General features: G+C 54.1%; 2 protein-coding genes across 8 annotated transcripts in view; one reads left to right on the forward strand and one right to left on the reverse strand.

The window, feature by feature from the left end:
- Window positions 1-2,600, forward strand: RXFP4 (relaxin/insulin-like family peptide receptor 4). Its single transcript, XM_005867553.2, is given in 3 exon segments — window positions 1-661; window positions 663-1,129; window positions 1,131-2,600. Coding segments are annotated over 3 exon segments (1,065 nt in total). The 5' UTR covers window positions 1-464; the 3' UTR covers window positions 1,532-2,600.
- Window positions 2,601-2,892: 292 nt separating this feature from the next.
- ARHGEF2 (Rho/Rac guanine nucleotide exchange factor (GEF) 2) overlaps window positions 2,893-26,228 on the reverse strand; it is a 43,154-nt gene continuing 19,818 nt past the window's right edge. For 5 of the 7 annotated variants that reach the window (XM_014540833.1, XM_014540834.1, XM_005867558.2 and 2 more), the window contains 21 exons: window positions 22,817-22,961; window positions 20,424-20,491; window positions 20,025-20,088; window positions 19,265-19,394; window positions 18,938-19,047; window positions 18,653-18,799; window positions 17,914-18,164; window positions 17,134-17,259; window positions 16,713-16,830; window positions 16,274-16,522; window positions 13,526-13,602; window positions 12,773-12,942; window positions 11,150-11,217; window positions 9,191-9,391; window positions 8,696-8,812; window positions 8,505-8,572; window positions 8,327-8,362; window positions 8,067-8,117; window positions 7,206-7,649; window positions 6,752-6,935; window positions 2,893-5,938 (listed from right to left, as the gene is read on the reverse strand). In XM_014540833.1, the coding sequence (XP_014396319.1) occupies window positions 5,865-5,938; window positions 6,752-6,935; window positions 7,206-7,649; window positions 8,067-8,117; window positions 8,327-8,362; window positions 8,505-8,572; window positions 8,696-8,812; window positions 9,191-9,391; window positions 11,150-11,217; window positions 12,773-12,942; window positions 13,526-13,602; window positions 16,274-16,522; window positions 16,713-16,830; window positions 17,134-17,259; window positions 17,914-18,164; window positions 18,653-18,799; window positions 18,938-19,047; window positions 19,265-19,394; window positions 20,025-20,088; window positions 20,424-20,491; window positions 22,817-22,961 (2,898 nt within the window). In that variant the 3' untranslated portion in view covers window positions 2,893-5,864. Of the gene's footprint in view, window positions 5,939-6,751; window positions 6,936-7,205; window positions 7,650-8,066; window positions 8,118-8,326; window positions 8,363-8,504; window positions 8,573-8,695; window positions 8,813-9,190; window positions 9,392-11,149; window positions 11,218-12,772; window positions 12,943-13,525; window positions 13,603-16,273; window positions 16,523-16,712; window positions 16,831-17,133; window positions 17,260-17,913; window positions 18,165-18,652; window positions 18,800-18,937; window positions 19,048-19,264; window positions 19,395-20,024; window positions 20,089-20,423; window positions 20,492-22,816; window positions 22,962-23,140; window positions 23,343-26,228 lie in introns of those variants that run through there. The other 2 variants (XM_005867557.2, XM_014540835.1) reach the window with 2 other exon arrangements.

Consider the following 26,228-nt stretch of genomic DNA (forward strand, 5'->3'; position numbering starts at 1 on the left):
GACACCCATTCTGATCTCCTGCCATATGCCCCCTCCAGGTCCCTTCCCCCAGGCTCCAAGGAAGCACTTTCTGCAGAGAAGGGGGCCCCTGCACACTGGCAGGAAGAGGGTCTGCAGTTTGCTTCCTGTCATCCCTGAGATGGGGTGTCTCTGGTTCTCTCCCTGGGTCTGGCTTGGGTCTGATTTTCATGGTGGAGTAATTCCCCTTTCTCTCCTCTCTACTGCACAGAGCCCTTCCTACACAGATACACACCACACACACATGCGCACACCCCCCATGTCCGGCCCTCTCTCATCCTGCCCCACCCACCACCTATCATGACCAACAGGGACCAGGGACTGGTGGGTTGTCCCATCCACACCCCGCCCTCGGAGGGCTGGAGCCTCCCGCTGAGAGGCCCTGCCAGTCTGGCGCTAAGCGGGCTGCCTTCGCTGCTCAGCACTGTGGCCTCTGATGCCCTGAGATGCCCACACCCAATCTCTCTGCCCCTCTGCCCGTTTTCTGGCTCAATACCTCTGCCGGCGGTGTGCTGAGTGTGGACGATACTGCGCTGCCTGTTGAATTCCCAGCCCTGAGGGTTGTGCTTGCCCTGCCCTATGGGCTTGTAGGGGCCTTTGGATTTATGGGCAACTTGGCCTTGCTGTGGGTGCTGGGTAACTGCTCGGCGAGCCCCTTGCCCACCATCTGACACTTTTGTCTTCAACCTGGCTCTGGCAGACCTGGGGCTGGCACTCACTCTCCCCTTCTGGGCGGCTGAGTCGGCACTGGGCTTCCACTGGCCCTTTGGAGGTGCCCTCTGCAAGATGTTCCTCACGGCTACTGTCTTCAACATCTACGCCAGCATCTTCCTCATCACGGCGCTGAGTGTTGCCCGATACTGGGTGGTGGCCATGGCTGCAGGACCAGGCACCCCTCTTCCCCTCTTCTGGGCCCGCACGGCCACCCTGGCAGTGTGGGTGGCAGCTGCCCTGTTGGCAGTGCCCACGGCAGTCTTTGGGGCAGAGGGGGAGGTGTGGGGCGTGCGTCTCTGCCTGCTGCGCTTCCCCAGCAGGTATTGGCTGGGGGCCTACCAGCTGCAGAGGGTGGTGCTGGCCTTCATGGTGCCCCTGGGTATCATCACCACCAGCTACTAGCAGGGTCGTAGCCCGCTCCGTCTGCATCCTGGTGGCCTCCTTCTTCCTCTGCTGGTTCCCCAACCACATGATCACTCTCTGGAGTGTCCTTGTGAATTTTGACCTGGTTCCCTGGGACAGCACTTTCTCTGCCGTCCATACCCACGTCTCCCCTGTCACCATCTGCTTGGCACACAGCAACAGCTGCCTCAACCCCGTGCTGTACTGTCTCCTGCGGCAGGAGTCCCGGCAGGCCCTGGCAGGCACCTTCAGGGATCTCCGAGCGCGGCTGTGGCCCCAGAACCGGGGTGAAGCAGGGGGCCTTAGAGGAGGTAGGCAGGCGGTGAGTGGAGAGCACCCCCAGGAGAGTGGCCCTTCTACCATGCTCACCAACGTGGACAAAGGAACACCTGGGTGAAGGTACAAACTACGCACCCTCTTTCTGGAGGGCGGGCCTGTCTGCCAGGCCGACATGCCCTCGGGGAAAGTCTTATCTTCAATTATTCTGGGTGTGGTGGCATGCAGCGGCCCAGGCCCAGGTCAGGGCTGGTAGGACAAAGCTTATGCCTCCATTTGGAGGTGGGAAAGAAGAGGATCTAAAAATAAACATCTGGACCATCCAGAAGTGATCTTGACTCTTTATCCCAATTCCACCTTCAGTTCAGTGTGGACAAAAGCATTACTTGTCCCACTTCTGCCTTCTGTGAGAATTCCCAGGGAAATTTCCCTAAGGGTCCTAGACTCATGGATCAGGAGCCAGTGCCTAGCCTCTCCCCCTGCCTGTCCTTCCTGCTCTCCATCTCAAACGGATGCACCCTTGTTCTTCTCTGGTGCCAGGACCGAAAATGCCCTCCTCCCCTGGGCATCTCCATCTTCTTACCCTCAGCGGTACCCACGGAAACTCGATGTCTGCAAAAGCCTCAGCTGCAAAAGCTGTCGTTCCCATGTGGGGAGATGCCACCTGTGGAATCTTGCTGGATCCCTGGCACCAGCCACCCCCCGTGTAAAACTCTGGCGTTGGCTGGGAGTCCGTGTGGGTCTCTCCTTAAAGCAGGATTTAGAGGGAGAAGTGAAGATAACGACAAGTCAAGGATGTGGGTGAGGCGCGGTGAGGCGAGCTGCAGAATGGGGGTGGGAGAGGAGGCTGGAGGTGGGCTGGAGAAGTGGGAAGCATGGTTCGGGGGTGCTAATCTTCCTCCCTATCCCAGAGGCTTCACTGAGTCAGAGCACCTGGATTCACATCCTAGCTCCCAGGGAGCTCGTTAAGTTCCTTTCTTTCTCTGTACCCGTTTTCTCATCTGTAAGATGGGTTGCTTCCTGATTGTTGGCTATTATTCTTACACTCTGTGTAAAATGGAGTCAGAGAAGGACAAGGAAACAGTGAGGAGGCAGCTGGGAGATGGGGCTGGAGGGCCATAGAGGTCTTATCTGGAATGATTTAAAAAAAAATACATTCCTTTATTGATTTCAGAGAGGAAGGGAGGAGAGAGAGATAGAAACATCAACGATGAGAGAGAATCATTGATCGGCTGCCTCCTGTACACCCCCTACTGGGGATCGAGCCCGCAACCCAGGCATGTGCCCTTGGCCGGAATCGAACCTGGGACCCTTCAGTCCGCAGGCCGACGCTCTATCCACTGAGCCAAGCCGGCCAGGGCCTGGAATGATTTTTACATGCTCTGGAGTAAAATGAAAATTTTATGTAAGAACTGAGTGAGGGGTTGGCTCCTCCAGCCCCTTTTGAAGGTGTTCTTTGGGGCAGGGGGTTCCCCCTTGGTTTCCAGATCCACAGAGACCCAAGACCCAGCAATGATAAAGGTTGGCAATCACAAGGGACTTTCTGGGGGGCAGCCCCTGAAAAGGGAGGTGGCAGAAAGAAGATGGGGTGGAGCTCCCATTTCCATTTCCCCCACCCCAAGCTCTGGCATGTCTCACAACCCTAACAACTCTGGCCACTCAAGGTCCCACAACAGCCAGGAGCAGCGCCTGTGTGTGGAGCCCCTCTGGCAAGGGCACCACAGGGCCTGCAGGCGCCCCGGCACCAGCTCCATCCGGTTGCCGAGGAGGCTGTAAACAACCACCCAATTCACCACATGTTAAAAGCAATACTGAATAGATTTAATTAGCCTCTTGTTTAATTTCCTCTTTTTGATAATGTTTAAACTGGTTCTAAAACTCCAGGTCTGTTCCCAGCCGATTCAGGATGGGAAATCCTTACCCACCTAAGCACCCTTTTGCCACCCCACCCCTCAGCTCCTCCAATGACCCTACCTCTGCTGGACTCCGGATATTGGCTCCTGTAGGGGCCTCTGCTTTATGGGACCCAGGGGTAAATATTGACAAAGTCTAAACAGGTCCAATCCAGAGATGAATGCACGTAGGCTTCCCCTTAGGAGGGGTGGGGAGGCAGGAGAGGGCACAGCAACGGAGGCTGGCTGGGCAGCTCCTCTCGAATGGAAAGGCATTGTTTTGGCAAATATCTGGGCCCTGGCTCCTTGTAGCACAAACAGAGAACTTCGAAACTGCAGGAGAGACAGTTAAAACCGAGTTTCCAAAAATGGGGCAACAGGACATCTTGTTTCAAAGAATGCGGGGGTTTTGGTCAGGGGGGGGCGGTCACAGGAGGGGCAGCGCTGCCAGGAATAGAGCTTGGGCTTTACACGCACTCGGGGCCTGCCCAGCATCCTTCACTGGGTCGCTGTGAACACGTGGGTCTTCGGATGCAACCTAACACCCTCCTCCTACCCAGCACTAGTCTTCCTCTCCCCTCTCCACCTTTTTACAGCCTTGGGTCCCAGCTGACACAGCAGTGGGCTGCTGAGCCACGTGTCAGGGTTTGAAACCTGGAGCTTTGATATTTTAGGCAGAGTTGTGGAGGGGGAAGTGAAGGCCTGCAGCTGGGCCTGCCACCTAGATTTCCATGTCGGTAAAATGACAGCAATTCCTCCTGCAGACTCCGTAATGGATGAGCAAGTACCTCGTAGATGAGCATCACAGGAGTGGAGGGTGCCGGCTGCTCCGCCAAGCCCGCCCTCCCCCGACCATGGGATTCCAATTCCTCTTTCTAGCTGAGGTCTTGGGCCCCACTCTTCTCATCTCACCCCATCAGCTCCTACAGACATATGTGCACCTATTGCAGCATTTCTACAACTCTAGACGCGCCTCCCCCCACAGCCCCACAGTAGGGTATTATCCGGAAACAGGAAGTAAAATTAATCAAAACAAGAACTGAAATTAACCTGATGTCTCACTGCCTCTCAGAGAGCAAAGGAGAGCTCCTCTGAGGGGACCATCTGGAAGAGGGTGTCCAGGGCTCTGACACGTGAAGAACCAGGGCAGCGTGGTGGCCGAACCCGAAAACAAAGGACACTGAAGAGGGGCTCAGAGGAACTGTGCCCAAAGGGAGGGGCGGGGGCCAGAGGCCGAGGCCGTTTCTGAGCACAGCATGCAAATGAGATGAAAACAAGTCTTCTAATATTGGAATCCCCAATCCTTGTTTGTGAATATCAGTAACGACAACAGAAAAAGGAGGTAGCAGTTCCTTTTGTTTGGGCCACCTTGCCCCTCCCGGGGAGGAAAGGCCCCTTTCCGAGGGACACAGGCCACTCCCTGGCTCTCCCCTCAGCAGCACCATCCGAACCTCAGACATTCAGAGACAGCACTTCATGGGGTTCCAGGTCTTTAATTTTCCTTTCTTTACCTTTTATCGTTTTTTTGTTTCTGTTTTGTTGTTTTTTTACACAATCAAATTGGTAGAAAAATGGTTGGCGCTGGTGGGCATTTGGGGGTTCATTGAAAATCCCCCCCTAATTCAGGCGGAGGTTTCAGGTCATGGTTGGTGAGCTGGGGGATAGGTCAGGGTTCATAGAGATTTCCCAACTCACCCTAGAACTCTGTTTCCAAATGGCTGTGGAAGAGGTCAGACTAGTTCCCCCATTGCTATGGATGAGGGTGAAGTCATTGTTCCCCCCACCCCGCAAGTTCTTCAGAGATGTGGAGATAGAAGGCTGCAATTTCTAATTGCCTACAATCTTCTCTTAAAAATATAAAACACGTGCAGTTGGCTTTGGTACAAAAAAAAAAAAGAAAACAAAAAGACATTCTGGTCCCTGTGGGTTTCCCCGTCACCCCCAACAGACCATGATGGCCACCTCAACCTCCATTCCATCCGCTCTAGGAAGCCAGGTTGACTCCCTGGGGTTCCACTGAGGACGGAGAGAAGAGAGAACAGCAGTAAGAGGTTGAGGGGAAAGGGATATGGCCCTGCCCATAGCCCTTCTTGAAGGGGCAGTCGGGTCCTACAGCTGCAGCCTCTCCTCAAAGGCGATGTTGCTGGGAGGGTGGCAGGGCTGGAATCCGGCAGCTGCATGGTTACGTCTGAATAAACCCCAGTAGTGTTAAAGGACAAGGCCCCTTGTTCCCTATGGCTTGGCTCCCATGTCCCTGGTCCTCTAAATCCCCTTTCTCCCTCCATAACTAATAAACAATAAATAAATAAACTTTCCTAAAGTAGAGGGAAGAAGGCATGAAGAATTGGCATCTGTGGTGTACTTTCTGGATGCCACCAGGGGGCACTGTGGCCTAACTCCCCCCCAGCTTCCTAAATGGCCCCAGGTCTCCAAGGATCCCAAGAGCTGGCAAGGACAATCAGCAGTTCAAGTGTTCCCTGCTCACTGGCAGGTTGGAGTCCCCAGGGTTTGCCACCCTCAGTAATATTCTTCAGGGGGCACAGGAAGGAGGGCGGGGCCCCCTTAGCTCTCCGGAGCTACAGGCTCCCCATCGCGGCTCTCAGTCTCCTCGGGTATGTCCTGCATTCTGGTGAAATCTGCGGGGGGCAGGGCAAAGTCAGTGCGTGGTCAGGGGCTCCATGAGCACCCACCCTACACTAATGCCCCCCCATCTGTGGGCCGAGGAGCTCTGCGGGCTGTGAGGGATGACCAACGTCTGTGAATCCTTGATGAGGGGAAAACCTCTGTCAACAAAGTAAGCGATGTGCTCACACCTTGGTAGGTACTTCATATACTGGTAAGTATACGAAGATACAATTTGATTAATAAAATAACAAGATATTTTAAGATTGCTATATGAAGTTATAGTAGCTTTGGGTTATTTTGTATTTCCTAAGCCAACTAAAAGAACTTGGAAGTCTGTGACTTTTTTTTTTAACTTAAAAAAAATCTCTTTCTAAAAATAAATAAATAAATTTATTTCTAACCCTGGCTGGGTAGCTCAGTTGGTTAGAGAGCCATCCCAATATGCTAAAGTTGCTGGTTCAGTCCCGGGTCAGGGCACATACAAGAATCAACCAATGAAAGCATAAATAAGTGGATGCTTCTCTCCCTCCCTCCCTTCCTTTCTCTCTCTAATATATATGTATTTCTACTTGAAAAGGCTGGGAATCAAATGACTTACTAGAGAAGGAGTGGCCCCTACATTCTTTGCTTCCTAGAGTTTCACCACTCATTCGCCATCAGACAAAACAGGAAATCCTTGTGTCCTTCCCAAGCGTTACTGTAGACCCCAGTGGTTAGTGAGGGACCTTCCTAAATGTCCCCGTGCTCCAGGACACAGACTCCACGTGGAAAGCACAGCCCAGGGGTCTGAACCCAGGTCGCACCCCACTCTGCCAGGATCTCACCTCGAGGACTATGGGGCGGAGACAGACGGCTGCTTCCTTCCTCCTCGCTGCCAGTGTCAGGGTCGCTGCTGTCTTGTAGCCGCTCCTCGGGGCTGCCCAGCTCCTGCCCCTCTCGATCCTCAAAGGGCCGATGGACAGCGCGGACAGTCACAGGCAAATCCAGGCGGTCATGGCCTCGACTGGGCTGTGGGCCGCGCAAGGAAAGCAGCAGGTCAGGGACTGAGGCGTGTGACAACTGCAGGCCCTGCTCAGCTGGGGCCATGGGCCGTCTGGGCCCCAAGGCTCAATTCTCTCCAGTACCTCCACCACTGACTGACTTCTTTCTGCACCCACTCACTAGTCCTTCGAGTCGGTTGCCCAATTTCATTTGGGCTCAAGTCCCCAATTCCTTTCAGGTTCTCCCATGGGCCCTGAAGTCCACCTCAGGTCAGCTCACGACTCCAAGCTCCCTTACCTGAGGGGGGCTGAAGCTCAAGTACAGGGCATCGCCTGCCGGGAGGCTCCGGCGCCGGGGATCCAGAGGCCTGCGGGCCCAGGGGGCCTCCTGGGGAACGGCGTCGGCTTGGCCCAAGGCGGCCAGCTGCCTGCGAGCCTCTTCAGCCTCCCGCTCCAGCAGGGCCCGGGCCTGCTCACTCTCCCGGAGCCGGGCTTCCAGGCTGCCAGCCTCAGCCGCCCGCTCTTCCCCGAGGCGCCGGCAGCGCCGCAGCTCTTCCTGCAGCAGCGTGTGCTGCCGCTGCAGTAACGCCAGTTCCGTGGCCTGCTTTTCAGGAGCCCCAGGGGTAGCCCCAGCTCTGCCAGCTTCCCCATCCCGAGAGTTGGCTCGGGTCAGCTTCTCCCGTCGCTCCGGGCCCTCGGGGACCCGGGCTTCCATCAACGTATCCTGCTGGGCCACAGCCGCCTGGGTGGAATGGGGACAGATGAGTCTATCAGAAACCCCATTTCTTCTATCCCTCACCCTCACCCCCAGGAACCAGGTCAGGATTCCTGGAGTGTTCCAACTGGGAGAAGGCTTAGAAAGGCCGATTAGGCCCCGGCCAACGTGGCTCAGTTGGTTGAGCATTGTCCCATGCACCGAAGGGTCACCTGTTCGATTCCCAGTCAGGGCACATACTCAGTTTGCGGGTTTGATCCCCGGTCAGGAGGCAACCAATTGATGTTTCTCTCTTTCTCTCTCCCTCTCCCTTCCTCTCTCTCTAAAATCAATAAAAACATATTTAATTTAAAAAAAAAGGCCTATCAGAATGACTCTGTTCACCTGAATGGCAGCTCTGCGCTGGCTCCTCCCCTTCCCCATTCCCGCCCCTGCCCCACTGACCTGTAGGCCATGAAGAAGTCCATAAAGATTGACCAATCGCTGCAACGCTTCCTGAGGAGAGAGGAGAGAGTGGGGACAGGGCTCAAGCTTCAGGATGGGAGAACTGCCCGGAAGTTGGAATAAGTGTGGGTGTGGGGACAGTAAAACTTACAACTTTGAAGTGTAGACTCTCCCCCACCCCCGTCCAAACTGGGCTCCAATTTCTCAAGACTAAGAATATCCTCCCTTCAGTCTCCCATAGCATCCAATCCCCATCTCACCTCCTGGGGAGATCTCAGCTGATTTCCATTTCGATCCTGCAGAAATGGGCAAGGATAGGGAGTCAGCAGGCACACAAGTCCCTGGTGCCTGTCCCCGATAGCTCCGTGTTAGGGATCTATAGGCCAGCTGTCCCTTTCCCATCCTCTAGCCAAGTCCTGACATCTCCTGAGGACCCACCTTCTGGCTGGAGTCTGAGTCGGCTCTGCAGAGCTCGATCGAGCCATTGAAGGTTCTGGCCTCGCCATCTGTTGAGGAGAAAAGGATGGGCTGAGCTCACAGGAAGGACCCTGACAGCACTCGGCCCCTGGTACCACCCCATTCTCTTTAACCCCCCCCCCGGCCCCCCGGTCCCCTGCCCTGGCACTCACTGGCGGTGATTCCAGGACTCATGTTACCACCACTTTCTGCTTCCGTGGGCAGGCCTGGTTCCCGGGTCGAGAGCAGCTCCACTCCAGGCCCCACGAGCAGGTCTTTCAGGCCCTCCACTGAAGGGAAAAAAGAGGTGAGGACAGAGGTACGACAGAACCCTGTGAGGAATGGGAGGCGATGCCATTTGCCCAATACGCTTGGACTACGCAGACATCGAGGGGAATACCCTGCCCATGTGGGCTCCCACTCACACCACCATGTACAAGGCAAAGTTCATGAAAGGAGCCCCAGGGCAGCACAGGTGCACGGAGGATGACAGGTGCCCATCTCTTCCCCGGCCTTTCCCAGCACCGCGCACACAGCAGGCACTCGGGGAGTCTATGGGCTGTGGGGCGGACATCCCTTTTGTCTGCATGCGTCCGGGTCTAGCTGTGTGTCCATAGTCTGTGACAGTGAGTGGACGAGCCGGGACTCTTCCCTGGGCGTTCCCTCACCCTCACGGATGGCATCCTGCAGCAGCCGCTCGCCACGAGGGGACTCGAGGGACTCAGAACGGAAAAGGCCCCTGGGCAGGGTGGGCAGGGGCATCCCACAGCTGCCATTCTCTTCCACCTGGAAATGGGTCATCTCGGCAAACAGCCCGACCTTCTCCTGCAGCAGCTCCACCAGTGCCCGGTCTTTCTGTTGCAGCTCCGCTGTGGACAAGGAACAGGTGAGCACACTAGAGGGCCGAGGGGGCGCCCAGAGAGGGCGCCCAGAGAGCCAGCAGTGGAGGGGCAGCCATCCCAGAGGCAGCCTTAGGGATGACAGGCCAGGGCTGGGCAGAGCAGTAGGACTTAATTTTGATTTTTGGCATGTGTGAAAAAGAAAAAAAACATTTTGAGGGGGAAAGTAACATATACACTTCTGTTTTAAAAACAAAAGTGATAGCCCTGTCTGGGTAGCTCAGTTGGTTAGAGTGTAGTCCCGATACACCAAGGTTGTGGGTTCGATCCCTGGTCAGAGCACATATAAGAATCAATCCATCAATGCATAAACAAGTTGAACAACAAATTGATGTTTCTCTCTCTCTCTCCTTCCCTCCCTCTCTCTCTTCCTCTCTCTCTCTAAAACAGTGGTTCTCAACCTTCCTCATGCCGCGACCCTTTAATACAGTTCCTCATGTTGTGGTGATCCCCAACCATAAAATTATTTTTGTTGCTACTTCATAACTGTAATTTTGCTACTGTTATGAATCGTCATGTAAATATCTGATATGCAGGATGTATTTTCATTGTTACAAATTGAACATAATGAAAGCATAGTGATTAATCACAAAAACAATATGTAATTATATATGTGTTTTCCAATGGTCTTGGGCGACCCCTGTGAAAGGGTTGTTCGACCCCCAAAAGGGTCGCGACCCACAGGTTGAGAACCGCTGCTCTAAAATCAATCAATAAGTAAAATAAAGTAAAAACGGTTGTGGTAGGGACTGAAGGTTGTCCACCAGTTTTCACTCTCCACATCTTCCTTTGGTTAGAGAACGTGTACAAGTTTCATCTGGGCGCATGCTACCCAGTTTGACTACATTTCCCAGCTTGGTTTGCAGCTAGACGTTGCCATATGACTAAATTATGGCCAATGGGTGCACCTTCCAGATCTGTCCTCAAAAGAAATGAGACATATTGCCGACCAGTGTGGCGTGGACCCATGAACCAGGAGGTCATGGTTTGATTCCAGGTCAGGGCACATGCCCAGCTTGCATTCTCGATCCCCATTAGGGGGCGTGCAGGAGGCAGCCAGTCAATGATTCTCATCATTGATGTTTCTATCTCTTTCTCCCTCTCTCTGAAATCAATAAAAACATTTTAAAAAAAGAAATGGATATATGCCCTGGCCAGTGTGGCTCAGTTGATCAAACATCATTCCATGCACCAAAATGTTGCCGGTGTGGTTCGCAGGCAGGGCGCATGCCCAGGTTGCAGGCATGATCCCCAGTTGGGGTGTAAGCAGGAGGAAACTGATTAAAGTTTCTCTCTCACATCGATGTTTCTCTCTCTCTCTCAAATCAATAAATATATTTTTTAAAAATGGATATAAACTCTCCTTGTTCCTTTACTCTTCCCTGCTGGCTGGGATGCAGATCATGCCCTAACTGAAATAAGACCCTATAGTAAAAAGTTACTGTCTCAACCCCCCTTCCCAGAAGCAGCCATAATAATATCTGACTTTTTTGAAATATTACACACACACACACACACACACACACACACACACACACACACACTACATGACCTATCTATCCCCATTATTTTTACACAGATGGTAGATTACACTTTACACTGTTCTAAACCTTGCTCTTTTCACTTAACAGTATGTTTCAGTTATGGATCTACATCAGCCCTCAGACAGCCATCTCATTGTGTGACTGTATCCTAAATTATTTAATGAATTTTGTGCGTGGGACTTACTCTTGATTCGCCGCAGGTAAGCCTCATCCTCTGTCTCAATCAGGGGGAAGTCCTCTCTGGATGGGCATCTGGAAAGGTAACAGGGCGGGCAGGGGTAAGGGAGGAAGCGAGGCTACAGACCGGGAATCACTCTCCCTCCTTCGCAAACGTGTTCTATGCTTCCCTGGTATGACCCATCAGCCGCATGCCCTGGCTCCCTTCACTCCTGACCCGCCCCCTTTCTTAGCACCGGTCCTCTGCATTTAGTGGGATGCATGTCCCTCCCCTAAGATCACCTGGAGAGGCAGCATAGTGCAGAGGGACAACTACAGGCTTTGACCTCAAGCAAATGGGGCTCCAATCCTGGCTCCACTATTTGCCAGGTGATCAACTTTCTATTTCCTCTTTTGGAAAAATGGGAATACTATCTCCCTTATGGGTTTTTGTTAGGATTAAATTCAATAATATAACAGTGTTTTAATAATAGCAGAGGCTCAATGAACTACAATGAATAATATTAATTATAATTTTCACAATTACAACTATTAATACTATTAATAAAGAGGCCACTGTGGATCTACTGTCAATAGAACAGGTATTTTGCACTGTTTTGCTAAAATGGGCAATTTCATAGTTTTGTATGCATTTCTGAAAAATTAGTTCAAAAGTCTAGATTGAAGAAGTTAAAATAATAGGTTGATAGGAGGACAGGAGCTGGCTGGAGGGGGAACAAGAGGAGGGAATGGGGGATATCTATACTAGTGTTAATAATGAAAAAAATAGGTTTATATATTATAAAGTGGAGAAGAATCCATTCTCTGAAAGCTAAAAAAAATTATAAATATCCTAATTGAGTGTAATCTTCAAGAATCAATTTTCAACATTTTACATGCACTTTACTTGACTGACTGCCTCAAATCTAATGTGTGTCCATCAGAAGCTAAAGATTTGCTGCTTTAGCCTAGTTGGTGTGGCTCAGTGGTTGAGCTTCGACCTATGAACCAGGAGGTCATGGTTTGATTCTTGGTCAGAGCACATGCCTGGGTTGCAGGTTTGATCCCCAGTGTGGGGTGTGCAGGAAGCGGCCGATCAATATTTCTCTCTCATCAATGTATCTATCTCCCTCTCCCTTCCTTTCTCTCTTTCTCTCTAAAAAAACACAACAAAAACCCATATTTTTTTAAAAAAAGATTTGCTGCTGTAGCACACTAAACAATTTCCTTCTTGTCTCTCTTGTATGGAGTTTGTTTATGAGACTTGCTCCTCTTATCTCCAGTATCAATGCTTTTATTATCTTCTTTTTCATTCCTTTTTAGACAACAGAGGTAAAATCCAATCCAATCCAAATAGCAGCCCACTGCCTACAGACCAAATGGTAAAGCAGCTGAAATTGGACTGTCGGCCAGGCAGGTATTCCACCATATTACAGCTCAAACCATTCCTTTGCTTGTCAGCTCATGTTGCATTTGACAGGGGATTGGGGTTGTCATCACATATGAGAACATAAGACGACCTTCCCTGCCTTGGGCCATCTTGTCTGCCCCCAGCCTCTGCCTCCACCTCTGAACCCCGGGTTCTGATCCCAGGGAGCGCTGTGGCCTGGAGCCGAAGCTGCAGGTGCCCTGAGGCCACACACACACTCACATGCGCACACTCTGCTGAATGACTCGGATCCAGGTGCTCCGATCATCCCGGGATGCCGTGTGGACCTCATACATCTCAGGGGGGGCCGCGCTGATCAGAAACATCCCTTTCTCCTGGTTGGCAATGTCCCGAACGATGAGATTCTGCAGTGATATCACCGAGGGCTTGTCCTGTCGGTCAGGGAAAGGAAGGAGTAAGCCTGGCGATCCCGGCCCTTGGGTACCTGGATGCTCTTCAGTTCTCCCGGAATACACAAAGGGTGGAAGAGCCCACCGACAGTCCAAGTTAAGAGCCCTGGCTTTGGTGCCAGCCAGAGAGGACCTCGAAGCACATGTGGCCCTGGACAATTTAATTAACTTTAAGCTTTACTTTTCTCACCTACAAAAAGGGAGTATTAATAAACCAAAGACCTCATATGCATATATGCAAATACATGGACACAGACAATAGGGTGGTGAGGCCTGGGGCAGGGAGTGGGGGCGGGCTGGAGGAGGTCAGTGGGGGAAAAAGGGAATATGTAATACCTCCAACCATAAAGATTTATATTAAAAAAGGGGGGGGTATTCATTGGCCTTCCTCACAAGTGTAAAAGTGCCTGCACCCAGTAACACCTGTTAGTTATTCCTTCTTATTTTACTATAGTAACGGTTACAACCATGGCTATTTCAGGGTTCTTTCGGACTCAGGGAGGAAAGCAAAAAGGGCCTGAAACACTCGTCTGTGCTGGTTGAGAAAGGAGGTGGAAGGTCTCACCAGGGTAGGAAAGATGTACTTCTGGTCCTTCTCTTGGAGAAACACTAGCACGTCTGTCATCAGCAGCATCAGCACATCTGGCAGGGGGGCCAAGGCGGGGGCGCAGTCAGCATGAGAGGGTCCCCGCAGCGGTTTCCTCTTCCCCGAGGATCAGGCTGGCCCCATCGGGTTACAACTCCTGATCCCCCTCTTCCTGGCCTCTCTTCCCTCTGGTTGCTCCCTCCACCCGTGCAGCCCTCGCGCCTCCCCATTCTTACAGCTCAGACTGCGAGAGGGGGGAAATGTGTGTGCTATCGGGCAAAACAGCTTCTTAGGCTAGAAGAGACCATCAGGGTTTACCCAACAGCTTTAAAGAAAAACCTCCGTACCCAAGTGATACAGGTTTGGTTTTGTTTTTAAAATATTTTTTTTTTTATTGATTTCAGAGTGGAAAGGGAGAGATAGAAACATCAATGATGAGAATCATTGATCGGCTGCCTCCTGCACAACTCACACTGGGGATCGAGCCCCCAACCCAACCCAGGCAGGTGCCCTGACCAGGAATTGAACCATGACCTCCTGGTTCATAGGTTGATGCTCAACCACTGAGCCGCACTGGCCAGGCTATGCAGGGTGTTTTTTTCTCTCTCTCTCTTTTTTTCTTTTTTTTTTTTTAATCAAGGTACATGCCCTTGACTGGAATCAAACCTGGGACCCTTCAGTCCACAGGCCGATGCTCAATCCACTGAGCCAAACCGGTTAGGGCATATGCAGGTTTCTTAACCTGGAGTCCACAGACCCCCTACAATGTCCACTGCTGGGCTCCAGAGGCTCTGCAAACCGTCTGAAGTTGCATAAGCAACTTTGCATGTTAATATAACATGTGTTTTTCTGGGTGAAAGGGTCCAGAGAATAAAACGGATTCCCAGAGCAGGAGGGGCCCACCCTTTTTCAACCTTTCAGCTTTATGTCTAACACCTAATAATATATGACCTTTTGGAAAGTTGGACCTAAATTCCCCGTGCCCAGCGTACTCCCACTTCTCGTTTTGTGCTGGGCCGGCAGGGGGAACGTTGGGCTCCTTATCCATCTCTCTCACAGTTGAGCAATGCCATCCGCTTCCACTCCAGCAGGCCCCCCTTCACGCCCCTCCTCTGCCCCACTTTCTAGGCCCTCAGAGCCTATGAAGTCCTGCACTTTAAGACAGCGGAGAGAACAAAGGTCAAGTCCATAAAACTCAGATGTCACGAAAGCACGCACTTGCCCGGCCAGCATGGCTCAGTGGTTGAGCATCGACCTATGAATCAGGAGGTCACGGTTCGATTTCTGGTCAGGGCACAGGCCTGGGTTTCAGGCTCAATCCCCAGAAGGGGGCGGGCAGGAGGAAGCCAATCAATGATTCTCTCTCATCATTGATATTTCCATCTCTCTCTCCTTCTCCCTTCCTCTCTCTAAAATCAATAAAAAATATTTTTAAAATATAGCACACACTCACTCTTTTCCCTTGGAGATCTTATTGAAGTGTGGGCACACAAAAGGGGCAGGCATTTGCTAAATGCTTCACAAATAAAGATCTCCAGCCCTAACCGGTTTGGCTCAGTGGATGGAGCATCGGTCTGCGGATTGAAAGGTCCCAGGTTCGATTCCGGCCAAGGGCATGTACCTTGGTTGAGGGCACATCCCCAGTAGGAGGTGTGCAGGAGGCAGCTGATCGATGTCTCTCTCTCATTGATGTTTCTAACTCTCTATCCCTCTCCCTTCCTCTCTATAAAAAATTAATAAAATATATTAAAAAAAAAAAAGATCTCCAGTCTTTCTAATTCTAACCCCTTCACCCCAGCATAGCCTATACCTATTCTTAGCTGCTGCATGGGAGGGATGGGAAGGAGAGAAAGGGGTGAAGGAAAGTGGTTGGTGAAGACTGCAATCCCCAAGCACATGGGGATTCTGCCATAGGACAGAGGTTCAGCCAGGCTTGGCCTCAGGCAGCACAAACCAAGGCCTATTACTCTTTTCCTGATTTAGGTAGGAAAGACTTGGTCAGTACCGCCTGGGAAGAGAGCCTGGGAAAGCGTGCCCCACCCCCACACACCCCCTCAGCTCTTTTCTGCCTTCTCCAGTCTGCCCACCCTTTGCTGGGCTCAGTCCCCAGCTGTGTTCCCAAAGCTCCTGCCCATTCCCAGCCCTGGTAGCTGGGAATCCAGTGGGTAGAGCCAACTGCCCCGAGCTTATCCTATGGGTCCTGGGGTTCCTCTGTCTTCCTCATCAAAACTGATAGCTCTCCGGCACGCGCTCACAAGGACCAAAGAAACGAATAAATACTGCCCTGGCCGGTTTGGCTCTGTGGATAGAGCGTTGGCCTGCAGACTAAGGGGTCCCAGGTTTGATTCTGGCCAAGGGCACATGCCCGGGTTGTGGGCTCGATCCCCAGTAGGGGGCGTGCAGGAGGCAGCCGGTCAATGATTCTCTCTCATCATTGATGTTTCTATCTCTCTCTCCCTCTCCCTTCCTCTCTGAAATCAATAAAATATATATTTAAAATGAATAAATAAATTTTAAAAAAAGAAAAGAAACGAATAAATACTGATAAAGTCCCTGATTGGTCCGTAAAGTTAAACCCAGACTTTCTCTGCAACAGAGATCATGCTAATTCCTCCCACCAGGCCTCCCCTGGGTGTACAGCTGCAGAGAGAGATGTAAGGGCCGAATGCTCCTCCCTCTCCATCTCTGACTGCCCGCGCCCGCTTGGCCTGCGAGGTGACCACTGACCTTTGAAACGGCCGGTCGCAGTCTTCCAGAGCAGGCAACCGTCGTGGATAAGCTTGCGCCGCAGAAGCTCCTCTCGGCCGAAGGGGCCCTTGCCAGGCACCGGCGTCTGGGCCCGGGGGTCCATGCGGTTGTAGATCTCCTGCAGGCGGGCCCCCTTCTCCAGCTCGTGCACATCCTGGTCCACATGGCACAGCAACTCCTTCACCAGCCCCAGAGCCGCTGTCAGGTCCTTGCGCTCCTCCTCCATCCCTGGCACCGGGTCAGCACGAGGCGGGGCTCAGCGAGCTTCACCCCAACCTCAGTTCCCTCCGAGTCGCGACCCCACCTTCAGAGGCTGCCTAGGTTCCACCTCTGCCTCTATCCCTTCCCTTGGTCCTCCCAAGCCGTTTTGTTACCCCAAATAGCCCGCCCCCCTCCTCCCCCTGCAGCCCCCGCTCACCGTGGGAATGCTGCAGGATCCGGTTAATGAGCACCGGGTACTTGGTGATGCGCTGCGTCACCAGCAGGATGCACTCCTGTACCCCATGCCGCTTCAGCACAGCCAGGCGGGTCACTTTCTACAAGGACAGAGGCAGGACTCAGGGCGAGAGCGGGGGCGGGGGGAGGGCAACACGGAGAAGGCTGGACTCGGAGCTCCGCTCCGGTGCTGGCACGGGCTCGGCCATTGACCTCATGCTGGCTTAGGTGAGTGCGTCTGGAAAATGAGATCTACTGTGAGGACCATCAGACCAAGCTCCTGCCGTGCTGCCACCGGAGGCTGGCCCGCAGGGCTGGTGACCACCTGATCTCCACGCAGGTGCAGTCCACCTGCACCCAGGAGTGGGGGAGGCTGGGTTTGGGTCCCGGAGAGGTTTGCTCACCCGGATGAACTGCTGGAAGCGTTTGTCTCGAGCATACAGCTCCTTATAGAGCTTCAAGGCCTTGGTGTGGCGGCTACAGAACTCCGAGTAGGTCTTCCGCATCTGCTCAGCGCTGGGACCGGAGAACTAGAAGTTGGGGGAGCAAGGCTAGATCAGCATCTCCCCCAAAGCCACACCTCATCCCCTGTGTGCTCTCTGGCCTCCAGCCAAACAGGCGTCTTCCTGCCTCTCCAGTTCTCCCTGGCTCTACCCCCTAGAGTTGGGGGCAAGAAATGCCCTCCTGCCCTGACCGGTTTGGCTCAGTGGATAGAGCGTCGGACTGCGGAGTCAAGGGTCCCAGGTTCGATTCCAGTCAAGGGCATGTACCTTGGTTGCAGGCACATCCCCAGTTTGGGGTGTGTAGGAGGCAGCTGATCGATGTTTCTCTCTCATTGATGTTTCTAACTCTCTATCCCTCTCCCTTCCTCTCTATAAAAAACCAATAAAATATATTTAAAAAAAAAAAAAAAAAGAAATGCCCTCCCTAACCCTGGCCAGTATGGCTCAGTTGGTTGAACATCATCCTGTGTACCAAAAGGTCACCGGTTTGATTCCCGGTCAGGGCACATGCCCAGGTTGTGGGTTGAATCCCCGATTGGGGTGAGTATAGGAGGAAACCAATCACTGTTTCTCTCACACATAGATGTTCTCTCCTCCCTTTCTCTCTCTCTCAAATCAACAAAAACATTAAAAAAAGAAAAAAAAAAGAAACGCCACTCCAGTCACACCGCCTTTTCTCACCTGGCTAATGAGCAGGTCGCCCAAGCGAGGGATGATGAAGTTCCGGGTGCTGCCAGGGCACAGGGCCTGCCGCCGGCGCTCTAACAACTGGCTGAGGAAGCGTGTGTGGATATCACTGAGCTCGTCCACACAGGGGAACAGGCCCTGGACCACTCCCGGCTCCAGCTGTAGCTCTTCCAGCATCCCCGTGCGAAAGAGGCGGGTCATGATCTTCAACGTCCGCACATGGTGCAGCTCCGTCTGGATCAGCTCTGTGTGGACAACAGGACATCTGGCCTCTGCCTTGGCATGGCCACAATTGGTGGGACCTCGGTTGGGAACCTCAGAGCACTACGTGAGGCTTGCAAAGCCCCTTCCAGATCAACATTCTGCATGAGTATGATCGATCGTAGGTCATTTTCTAATCGTTTTTTGTCTTTATGATTGTCATCTGAAGTCGTAAGCTGCTTTAGGGCAAGGACCATGTATTTGTCTACATGTCTAGGTTTCCCACCGTCCCTAGCATGGTAATGGGCATGAAACAGGCCCAGAGTACAGACTAAGAATTGACTAGAATGAAGGGATAAAGACAGAGCCTTGGAGACCAACAGTCCCTCGTGGCAATCTGTGGGGTGCCAGGCAGGGTCTCGGAGACCAATGGGGTCAGAGGGGGGGATCTTGAGAGGTGGGGACTGGCAGAAGGACACCAACAGACAGGACCTAGCGAAGGCGGAGGAGTCTCAGGGTGGTCTGGGCTCACCATAGATGACATCCTGTTGCTTCATCACCTCCTTTTTATGCTGCTGCAGGAAGCTGCTATCCACAGCAAGGCTCCAGGAATCGGCTGCAAAGTCCTTCTCGTCCATCTCAAAGTCACTCATCAGCTCATTGTAGATGACCTCTGCACCTGGACATCAGTGGAGGCAGCAACTCAGAGCCAATCCCCGAGGTCCTGGGCCCTTCTCTGGACCCCCTCCGGCTCTGCCATTCTGGGCCTGCCCACCAGCCCCTCCTCTCCGGGTGTCCCCAGGCCCCACATGGTCACCTTCGTCGATGAGGGACTCCACCGATAGGGTTCGGTTCCGCATGTTGAGGGAGTCTGTGGACTGGGAGAGGATCCGGCGCAGGCCCAGTGGAGACTCATCGTTGAAGTGTCTGAGGGAAGCGCGGGTCGGCTGCATCACTCCAACGCCGGCAAGAGAGCCCTTCCCAGGCGCGGAGCCGAAGCCGGGACCCGCGAGGCAGTCACCCCCAGGGCTCCTTACCTGTCTGACTAATCCTGAACCCAGGCGTGGCAAGGACCTCTCGCCCGCTGGTCCCCACTGCCACCTTCTCTGCCTACCCGGCTCCCCTTCCCCCTGCAGAGGCTCACCCAGCGATGTTGGTTGTGGAAACACTCTTGGCTAAGGACAAGGAGGAGCGGCCTCGGCGGGAGCCCAGCAGGGACTGCCGGAAGCTGTCGGAGGGGTAGATGGCGGAGCTCGGGCGCTCCCGCGTGGTGGCTGCGGAGGGGACACGGAGCAGGCGAACGTCAAACGCACGCGGTGCCTGCCCAGGAACCAGGCCTCCCAGGCTCCTCCACGGAAAGGCAGGCCTCCTCTCCCACCCACCCTTCGCCCACTCTAATCGAAGGAAGATGCTAACAGCGGTGCTGCCTTACATTTGTGCAATACTTTTCACACACAAAGAGCTTTTCTTGTCTCAACCCTTCCCCTCACCATGCCTATGAGCAAGCTGGAGCTCAGAAAGGGTCTCAGCCTTGTCCGGGGTGACTCAGCCAGTGGATGAGCAGGGACTCACACCTGACTAAGCACCGTGCTCTTCCTGTTCCACCAGCGCGGTCTGAACGGGCACTTGGCCGCTGCCACCAACACCCAAGGGCAGCGTAAATAATAACCATAATAGTACGGGTGTGAGCAGGTTCAGAGGGCCAGCCATCCCACGCCCTCGCGCCCCTGGGGTTCTGTCCTGCCCCTAAGCCAGAGAGTCTGCACATCTCACCACCTGCTTCCGATTAAGGGGAGAAAGGTGCTGCGCCAGGGAACACATTCGAGGGGAGCAGCAGAGCCCGTGGCCTGCAAGGCCTGGGGCCCAGGGGCCCCTGGGGGCTCCTGCACCCCCTCGCTACTCACTCTTACTGCGGAGTGACACAGACTGCAAGGCAGTGTTGTTCTTCAGCAGGGCCGCTTTCTGTTGCTGTGGGACAGAGGGCGAGAGAGAGACACCAAGGACAGCTGTCACCCAGGCGTCACTCCCATAGCACAGGGCAGGAGCTGGGCAGCTGGCCCCCTCGGGAGAAAGCTGGCAGGACGGCTACCATCCTCAGGGTGGCTGAGCCCAGTGCCGGGGAGGTATGTCTATAGCAATAGGCTGGCCCGCTCAGGCCTGAGGTCTGGGGTGGAGGGTCTGGGCTGCCCCACGGTGAGGAGAGGGGTGGAGGAACACAGGGGAGGGGATGAATGAAAAAGGCATGAGGGCACCGCACACTCGCTACCCTCTCCCCCAGCCCTCGGCCCTCCCTGCCATCTCACCTTCTGCTTGACCTTGGTACAGTTGGCGAGGGTGTCTTTACAGCGGTTGTGGATAGTCACATTGCAGGCTGGGAGGGTGGGGTAAAGAGGGTGAAGGGAGGGCCGGGTGGTACAGGAGGGGGCACACCCATATGCCGACGCCCATCTCCCCTTGGCCACACAGTCTCAGAGACTGTCCTCCCTTCCCAGGCTTCTCAACCATCGCCACACCCCAGCCCCTCTCCTCCCGCCTCCTCCTTCCTTCAAGCAGGAAATTAATTTAGGGGCACAGGTGTTGACCACAACTACGTAATCAGGGCAGCAGGCTCAAAGGTGACCTGAGGGGTGGACTAGAGGGAAGAAGGGGTTACTGGCTGCCAGATGAGTTCAAGAAGCACAAAGGTGGTTGAGAACGACAGATGGAAGAGAAGACGCCCACGGAAGCGAAGATGGCACAGGAGCATCTGGGAAGGGGACTAGGGGCCGAGGGGAGAAAGGAACATGCCCTGAGCATCTCGTCAGTGTCCCAGATTTATGTGGTCCTAACAACCCTTTGCGGTAGACTCAGTTCTCCTTGTTTTCCAGATGGGGAACCTGGCCTAACGAGGTTAGATCACCTGCCAGAGGTCATATAGCTAGAGGTAGAGCCGGGATTTCAACTCCGGTGTGCCCGAGCCTTCCATGGAACCACACGCCTGCCCATGAACTCTGCCCAGGCCTACGCAGGGTGAGGGCCGATGGACCCAGTGGTAGAGTGGGGCTGGACCCAGCCCTGCCCTTCCCTCCACTGCTTGCCTCTGCACTGCTCAGCTCTGCAGGCTCTGCCTCCAGTCAATCTGCCTTCTTCTAGGCCCAGGAGTCCTGTTCTCTAACTGAGGCGAACCTACAGCGCTCACACTCCATCTGCTTCTCCCCCGTCACCCACCCCACACACCTGGCCATGGGGTAGAAGAGGCGAGGAAAGGAAGAACAGCCCAGCCCAGCACTGGAACCACGGCTGTCCCTTTCCCCCGACATGCCCTCAGCCCTTGTTCCTCTCCAGCTTCCCCTCCTCCATCCAACAACACCGGAAATTCTGCTAACTCCTTCAGACAATACCCAGCACCACGCTCACTTCCACAAATACAAGGCAAGCAGGGTGGGGCAGGGGGGCAGACAGAAGTGGGGGCAGGGGCTGCCCCCACCCCCCAGGAGCTCCCTTCTCCTATATCCCTAGCACCCAGTGTCTCTGGAGCGAACCTCCGCTTTCCACCTGCTCTCAAAATAGCACTTGCAGGCTGCCCGCCTCACCAGTTCCCCTGGCAACAAGCTCGGGATTGGGAATTTTGTCAGGTCTCTAGAGGGATTTAGATCGGGGTTCCCTCCTCATCCTCATCACTCCAAGCAGAGCATCGAGGAAACAGTGGTCCTTTCTGGGGTTCCTTCCCCAGTTCCTTAGGGATTTAGGGCTACAGCCGTTGTCCCACTCACCAGCAGCAGGTCCCAATACCTCAGGCCTGCTCTGATCACAAGCAGCTCTTTGCCATAAATTGGGGGTGGGGGGGTGGAACAAGGCAGGAGCCCTCTGCATAGGCATTTTGGAGAAGGAAGAATCATACTTCCTAAATACAGGCTGCCTTCCGATGTAGGTGAAGGTCAGGACGTCTAACCCTCACCCCCCAAAACACACACATCCTTGCCGTGTGCCCTCTCTCCACCGTGTAGTCAGTCAGACCAGAATGTTCGACAGAGGGTCCTAAGCCCGTCTTCTGCTTCAAGCTGCAGACATTTCAGGCCCCACCCACAATCAATAGAAAGGGAGCGGCCAGGGGCCCCCGGAGTCCTGAACGTCCAGTTCTGCCCAGAAGATAGGCAGAGCCAGCTGCAAGTTCAGTAGCTTGCCACCAAGCTCCCCTCGCCTGCCCCCAGTCAGACCAGAATGTGCGACAGAGGGTCCTAAGCCCGTCTTCTGCTTCAAGCTGCAGACATTTCAGGCCCCACCCACAATCAATAGAAAGGGAGCGGCCAGGGGCCCCCGGAGTCCTGAACGTCCAGTTCTGCCCAGAAGATAGGCAGAGCCAGCTGCAAGTTCAGTAGCTTGCCACCAAGCTCCCCTCGCCTGCCCCCACCTGCCCTCACATGCATTCCTGCTCCTGCTCCAATCAGTTCCCCAGCTGTTCAGGGAGCCGGGGACACCCAGAGGATGACAGCTGCACTGGGAGCCATCCTGGTCTCCCCCCCCCCGCTCCCAGATAGTCCTGCTTGTGCCACAGTCCGACTGCCACCACCCCTCGGTGGGAGGAAAGGGAGCAAGCATCTGGCCCTGGCATTTGGACCCAGCTGGGGCTCTGCGTGGAGAGTGACCCCTATGGATCCAGAGCAGAAAGGACAGATGGGAAGATGAGAGTCAGAGTGACATTCAGGGTCCAACTTACTTGGGCAGATGAGGGCCTCCTTGGCTGTGATGCTCTTGTTACAGGCATAGCACATGGTCATGCCCGAAACGGAGATGGTGGTGAAGAGGTGCCCGTTGGTATAGCGGGCATCCTTGGCTTCCTTCATCTTCTCCTTTTCCCGGGCCTGTGGAAGGGGTGAGAGAAACACTCAGTGAGGCTGGAAAACGCCAGAGTGCCGGCAGAGTCCAGAGAGACAGGCCGGGGAGGAATCCTGCCTAGGGATGCCGGAAAGACGCCAGCGCCTACAGCAGAGCCTGCTGCAGCTCTCAGGCCAGCCCCGGGGACCGGCTGGCCCTGACCCACCTGGCCCCTGCGGCTCGGCTGCCTCCGGTTGCCACTCATCTCCCTGGTCTAGCCCTCGGCGTCCTCACTCCACCTTCCAGCCCTAGCTCCGCTCGCCCCCGAGCTGCTGAGCTCTTCTCTGTGCCAGAGGAATATGCGCAGAGAGGAGGGGAGAGCAGGCGAAGCAGAGGATGCCAGCTCACCAGCGCTTTCAGATCTATGGGAGTTAGCTCCTCTTATAACCATGACAACCGGTGTTGGAGTCACTGTCTCTGTGGCAGTCACAGTGAGGGGGGGGGGGGAAGGTCCCCTTATTAGATTGGCTGAAGGGGGCAGAATGCCTCCACTGCTACCCGCAACCCAGAGTCAGGGTCCCAAACCTCTGACTTCCACACACACTCAGCCAAGTACATGGGGCCCAGGGGCAGGAGGCAGCGTGTTCTCCTCCGCTAACCCTGAGGTAGGAGGAGCCTGGTTTTGGCCTTGGGTCACTCCTCCTCTCGCTCTAAGTGGGGGGGAGGAAACTCGGCTGGCTAGGTGTCGTTCTTGGCAGGAAGTCTCTCCTGCGGTCTAACTTTTATCCTTCTCATACAACCCTCCAAAACCTAGATGGCTCCCTCTCCCACTCCTCACCCAGTTAGTCTCTCCTATCCGAGGAAGTTCCTTCTGACATCTACCCTCCATCCTCCAGCTGTCACATCCGTTCTTCCGGCTCTGGGCTCCCCTGAGATGGGGCACACTGAGCCCTCCCTCAAAACTTCAGAGGCTGGCTGTTCCCATCTCTGCTCTCTCCTCCCACTCCCCTCTGACCTCTGGACCCCTTTTCTGACCCCCTCAAGCCACTGAGCTTCCTGAAAGCCTGACAAGGGGAGGAGATGATACCATCCTTCCCGCCTGCTCCAGGGCCTCCTGCAGCAGCCACTCTCGGAGGAAGTAGAACAGGAACAGCCGCTAGGACCACCCTCTGCTTCCTAGCCCCTCAGAACCCAGTGGATCATTTGCTGAAGCCGAGGGTATGAGCCCCGAGGTGGAGGACGGTGGTGGGGGCCCTGGGACAGAGAATCAGAGCTCAGGGGAGAGCCCTCCGGCTGGACCTCAGGCCCAAGCCTGAGTCCAGTCACTCCCAGCTCCTGCCACACTAGCAGTTAAGAGGTGGGGGAGGGGCAAAGACACCCTGGTCTGGTGCTTAGGGTAGAAAAGGGAAGTGTGGCAGGGCTGAGTCAACACCACAGGGGCCAGAGGGCACCGGGCCACAATGCCCTAGCTGTCTCCAGACTTCCTGGTGGCCCGGATCCTTCTCTCTCCTGCCTCCCTTCAGAGCTCCAGGTTTGTCAGATGGGCAGAGACCAGAGGTCTTAAGGTCTCTTCCTACCCAGATCTTCCATTTTCCTTTGCTCCTCTCCTCTCCTCCTCCTCTCTTTTCTCTTCCTGTCTCCTGGTCTCCTTTCCATCCCATGCCCCCCTCCTCTCCCCTTCCACCTAGGCCTGGTGAAGGAAGCTGGCCAGCCTCTAACTCTAGCCTCCAATGTTCCAGGCCTCCCTTTCTTTATTCTGGTACCACCTACCTGGACCACTAGAAAATTCTCCCTTCGGTCTAACCTCCATCTGCCTGCTCTATGGAAGATAAAACCCTGCTCTGAATAACAACCTTATAGGACCTCAAAGACCAAGTCCAAATCTCTTTCTCACTGTCATACACTCCGTTCTCTCCTCCTTTCCTGCCCGCCCAGGCTTCTCTGTGACACAAATAAAAAGTCTGAGCACTTACTATGTTTGACTTAAAAGCAAGCAAACAATATTGAATGTCAATTATAATTGAAATATTTTTCATAAAAGCAAGCAAAAAAAATAAATATCAATGTAATAATCATATTAAAAAGAGCAACATGTCTAAATCAAGGTCAATTCCAGAACAGACAATGGTACAGATCGGCCCTAATGATGCCACCACTCTCCCTCCCCTCACCAGAGTGCCCTCCACTCTTCCGCCTCCAGGAGCAGCCACCTGGGAAGGAGGTGGAAGGAGGAGGGAGTGGACTGGGGCTGCCAGAGAATGGGGTCTCCAGCGGCCCACCCTCTCTGGCATCAATGCCCCATCGACAACCCAGGCACTCTGTGCCCAGGCTTCCTTCTTGAGCTCCCAATACTCACCCTCTCTCCCAGTGACCCCCTCTCTAGGTGGGCCAGCAGCGGGCAGCAGCCACAGCAACAGCACATCCCAACATGGGCACTGCCCAGCAGCAAGCCGCCCTGGCACTGCCTAGCGCTATTGTCCTGGAAGCAGACTCTGCCCGCCCCTGGGCTTAGGCTGGTGAGGATAGGAGGACACTGGGCCTGCTCACCAGGGTGCCTGCTCCAGAGAGGAGTGAATGGTGGGTTTGGTTCTTTGTCCTACTCTTTTCCAGGTATTCTTATCACATTGGTCTCCCATTTAACCACCTCCCAGCAGGACGGCCCTTCACCTCCACTCCCCATTCTGTCCACCAAGAAAAGGGCCCACTCCTCCATAATCTACAACACCCACCACCGTTCCTGCTTGATCCAATGCTCTGCGGCCCCGTATCTAGAGTCATTCTTTCTCATAAACCCACCTGGGAAGTCTTTCTTGCTACACAGCCTTCATCTACTGCTACATCAAGGATAAAGTGAACAAAGCACCCGGCACAATGGCTGGTATACAACAGGCACTCAATACATGTTGGGAAAGAAGGAAAGAAAGGAAGGATAGGTGGACAGACGGATGGACGGATAGATGGACACCAAGACAAAGGGTCCCAGCAGCACCCTCACCCCTGCTCTAGGGTCCCTACAAAGGGTCGCAGCACCCTCACCCCTGCTCTAGGGTCCCTCACTCCTTGTCAGAGGTTCAAAGCCTTCAGTCTCCTCTCCTCATTCCTCCTCTTTTTTCTTCCTGGAGGGTTCCCAGCTCTTCTCTCCTCTTATTTCCTTTGAGCTTAGACCTAGAGGCCAGAAGGCCAACCCAACCCTTCCTTCACTGTCATCCAGATCTCAGTCACTTTGTGGGGGAGAAAAGACGAGGTGAATAGCAGAGGGTATTGTGGCTGGTTGCCCAAAAACTCAAAGGCAGCAGCTGTCTCCCCACTTCTCT

This window comes from Myotis brandtii, unplaced genomic scaffold (genome assembly GCF_000412655.1).
Source record: "Myotis brandtii unplaced genomic scaffold, ASM41265v1 scaffold250, whole genome shotgun sequence".
Classification (NCBI taxonomy): Eukaryota; Metazoa; Chordata; class Mammalia; order Chiroptera; family Vespertilionidae; genus Myotis; species Myotis brandtii.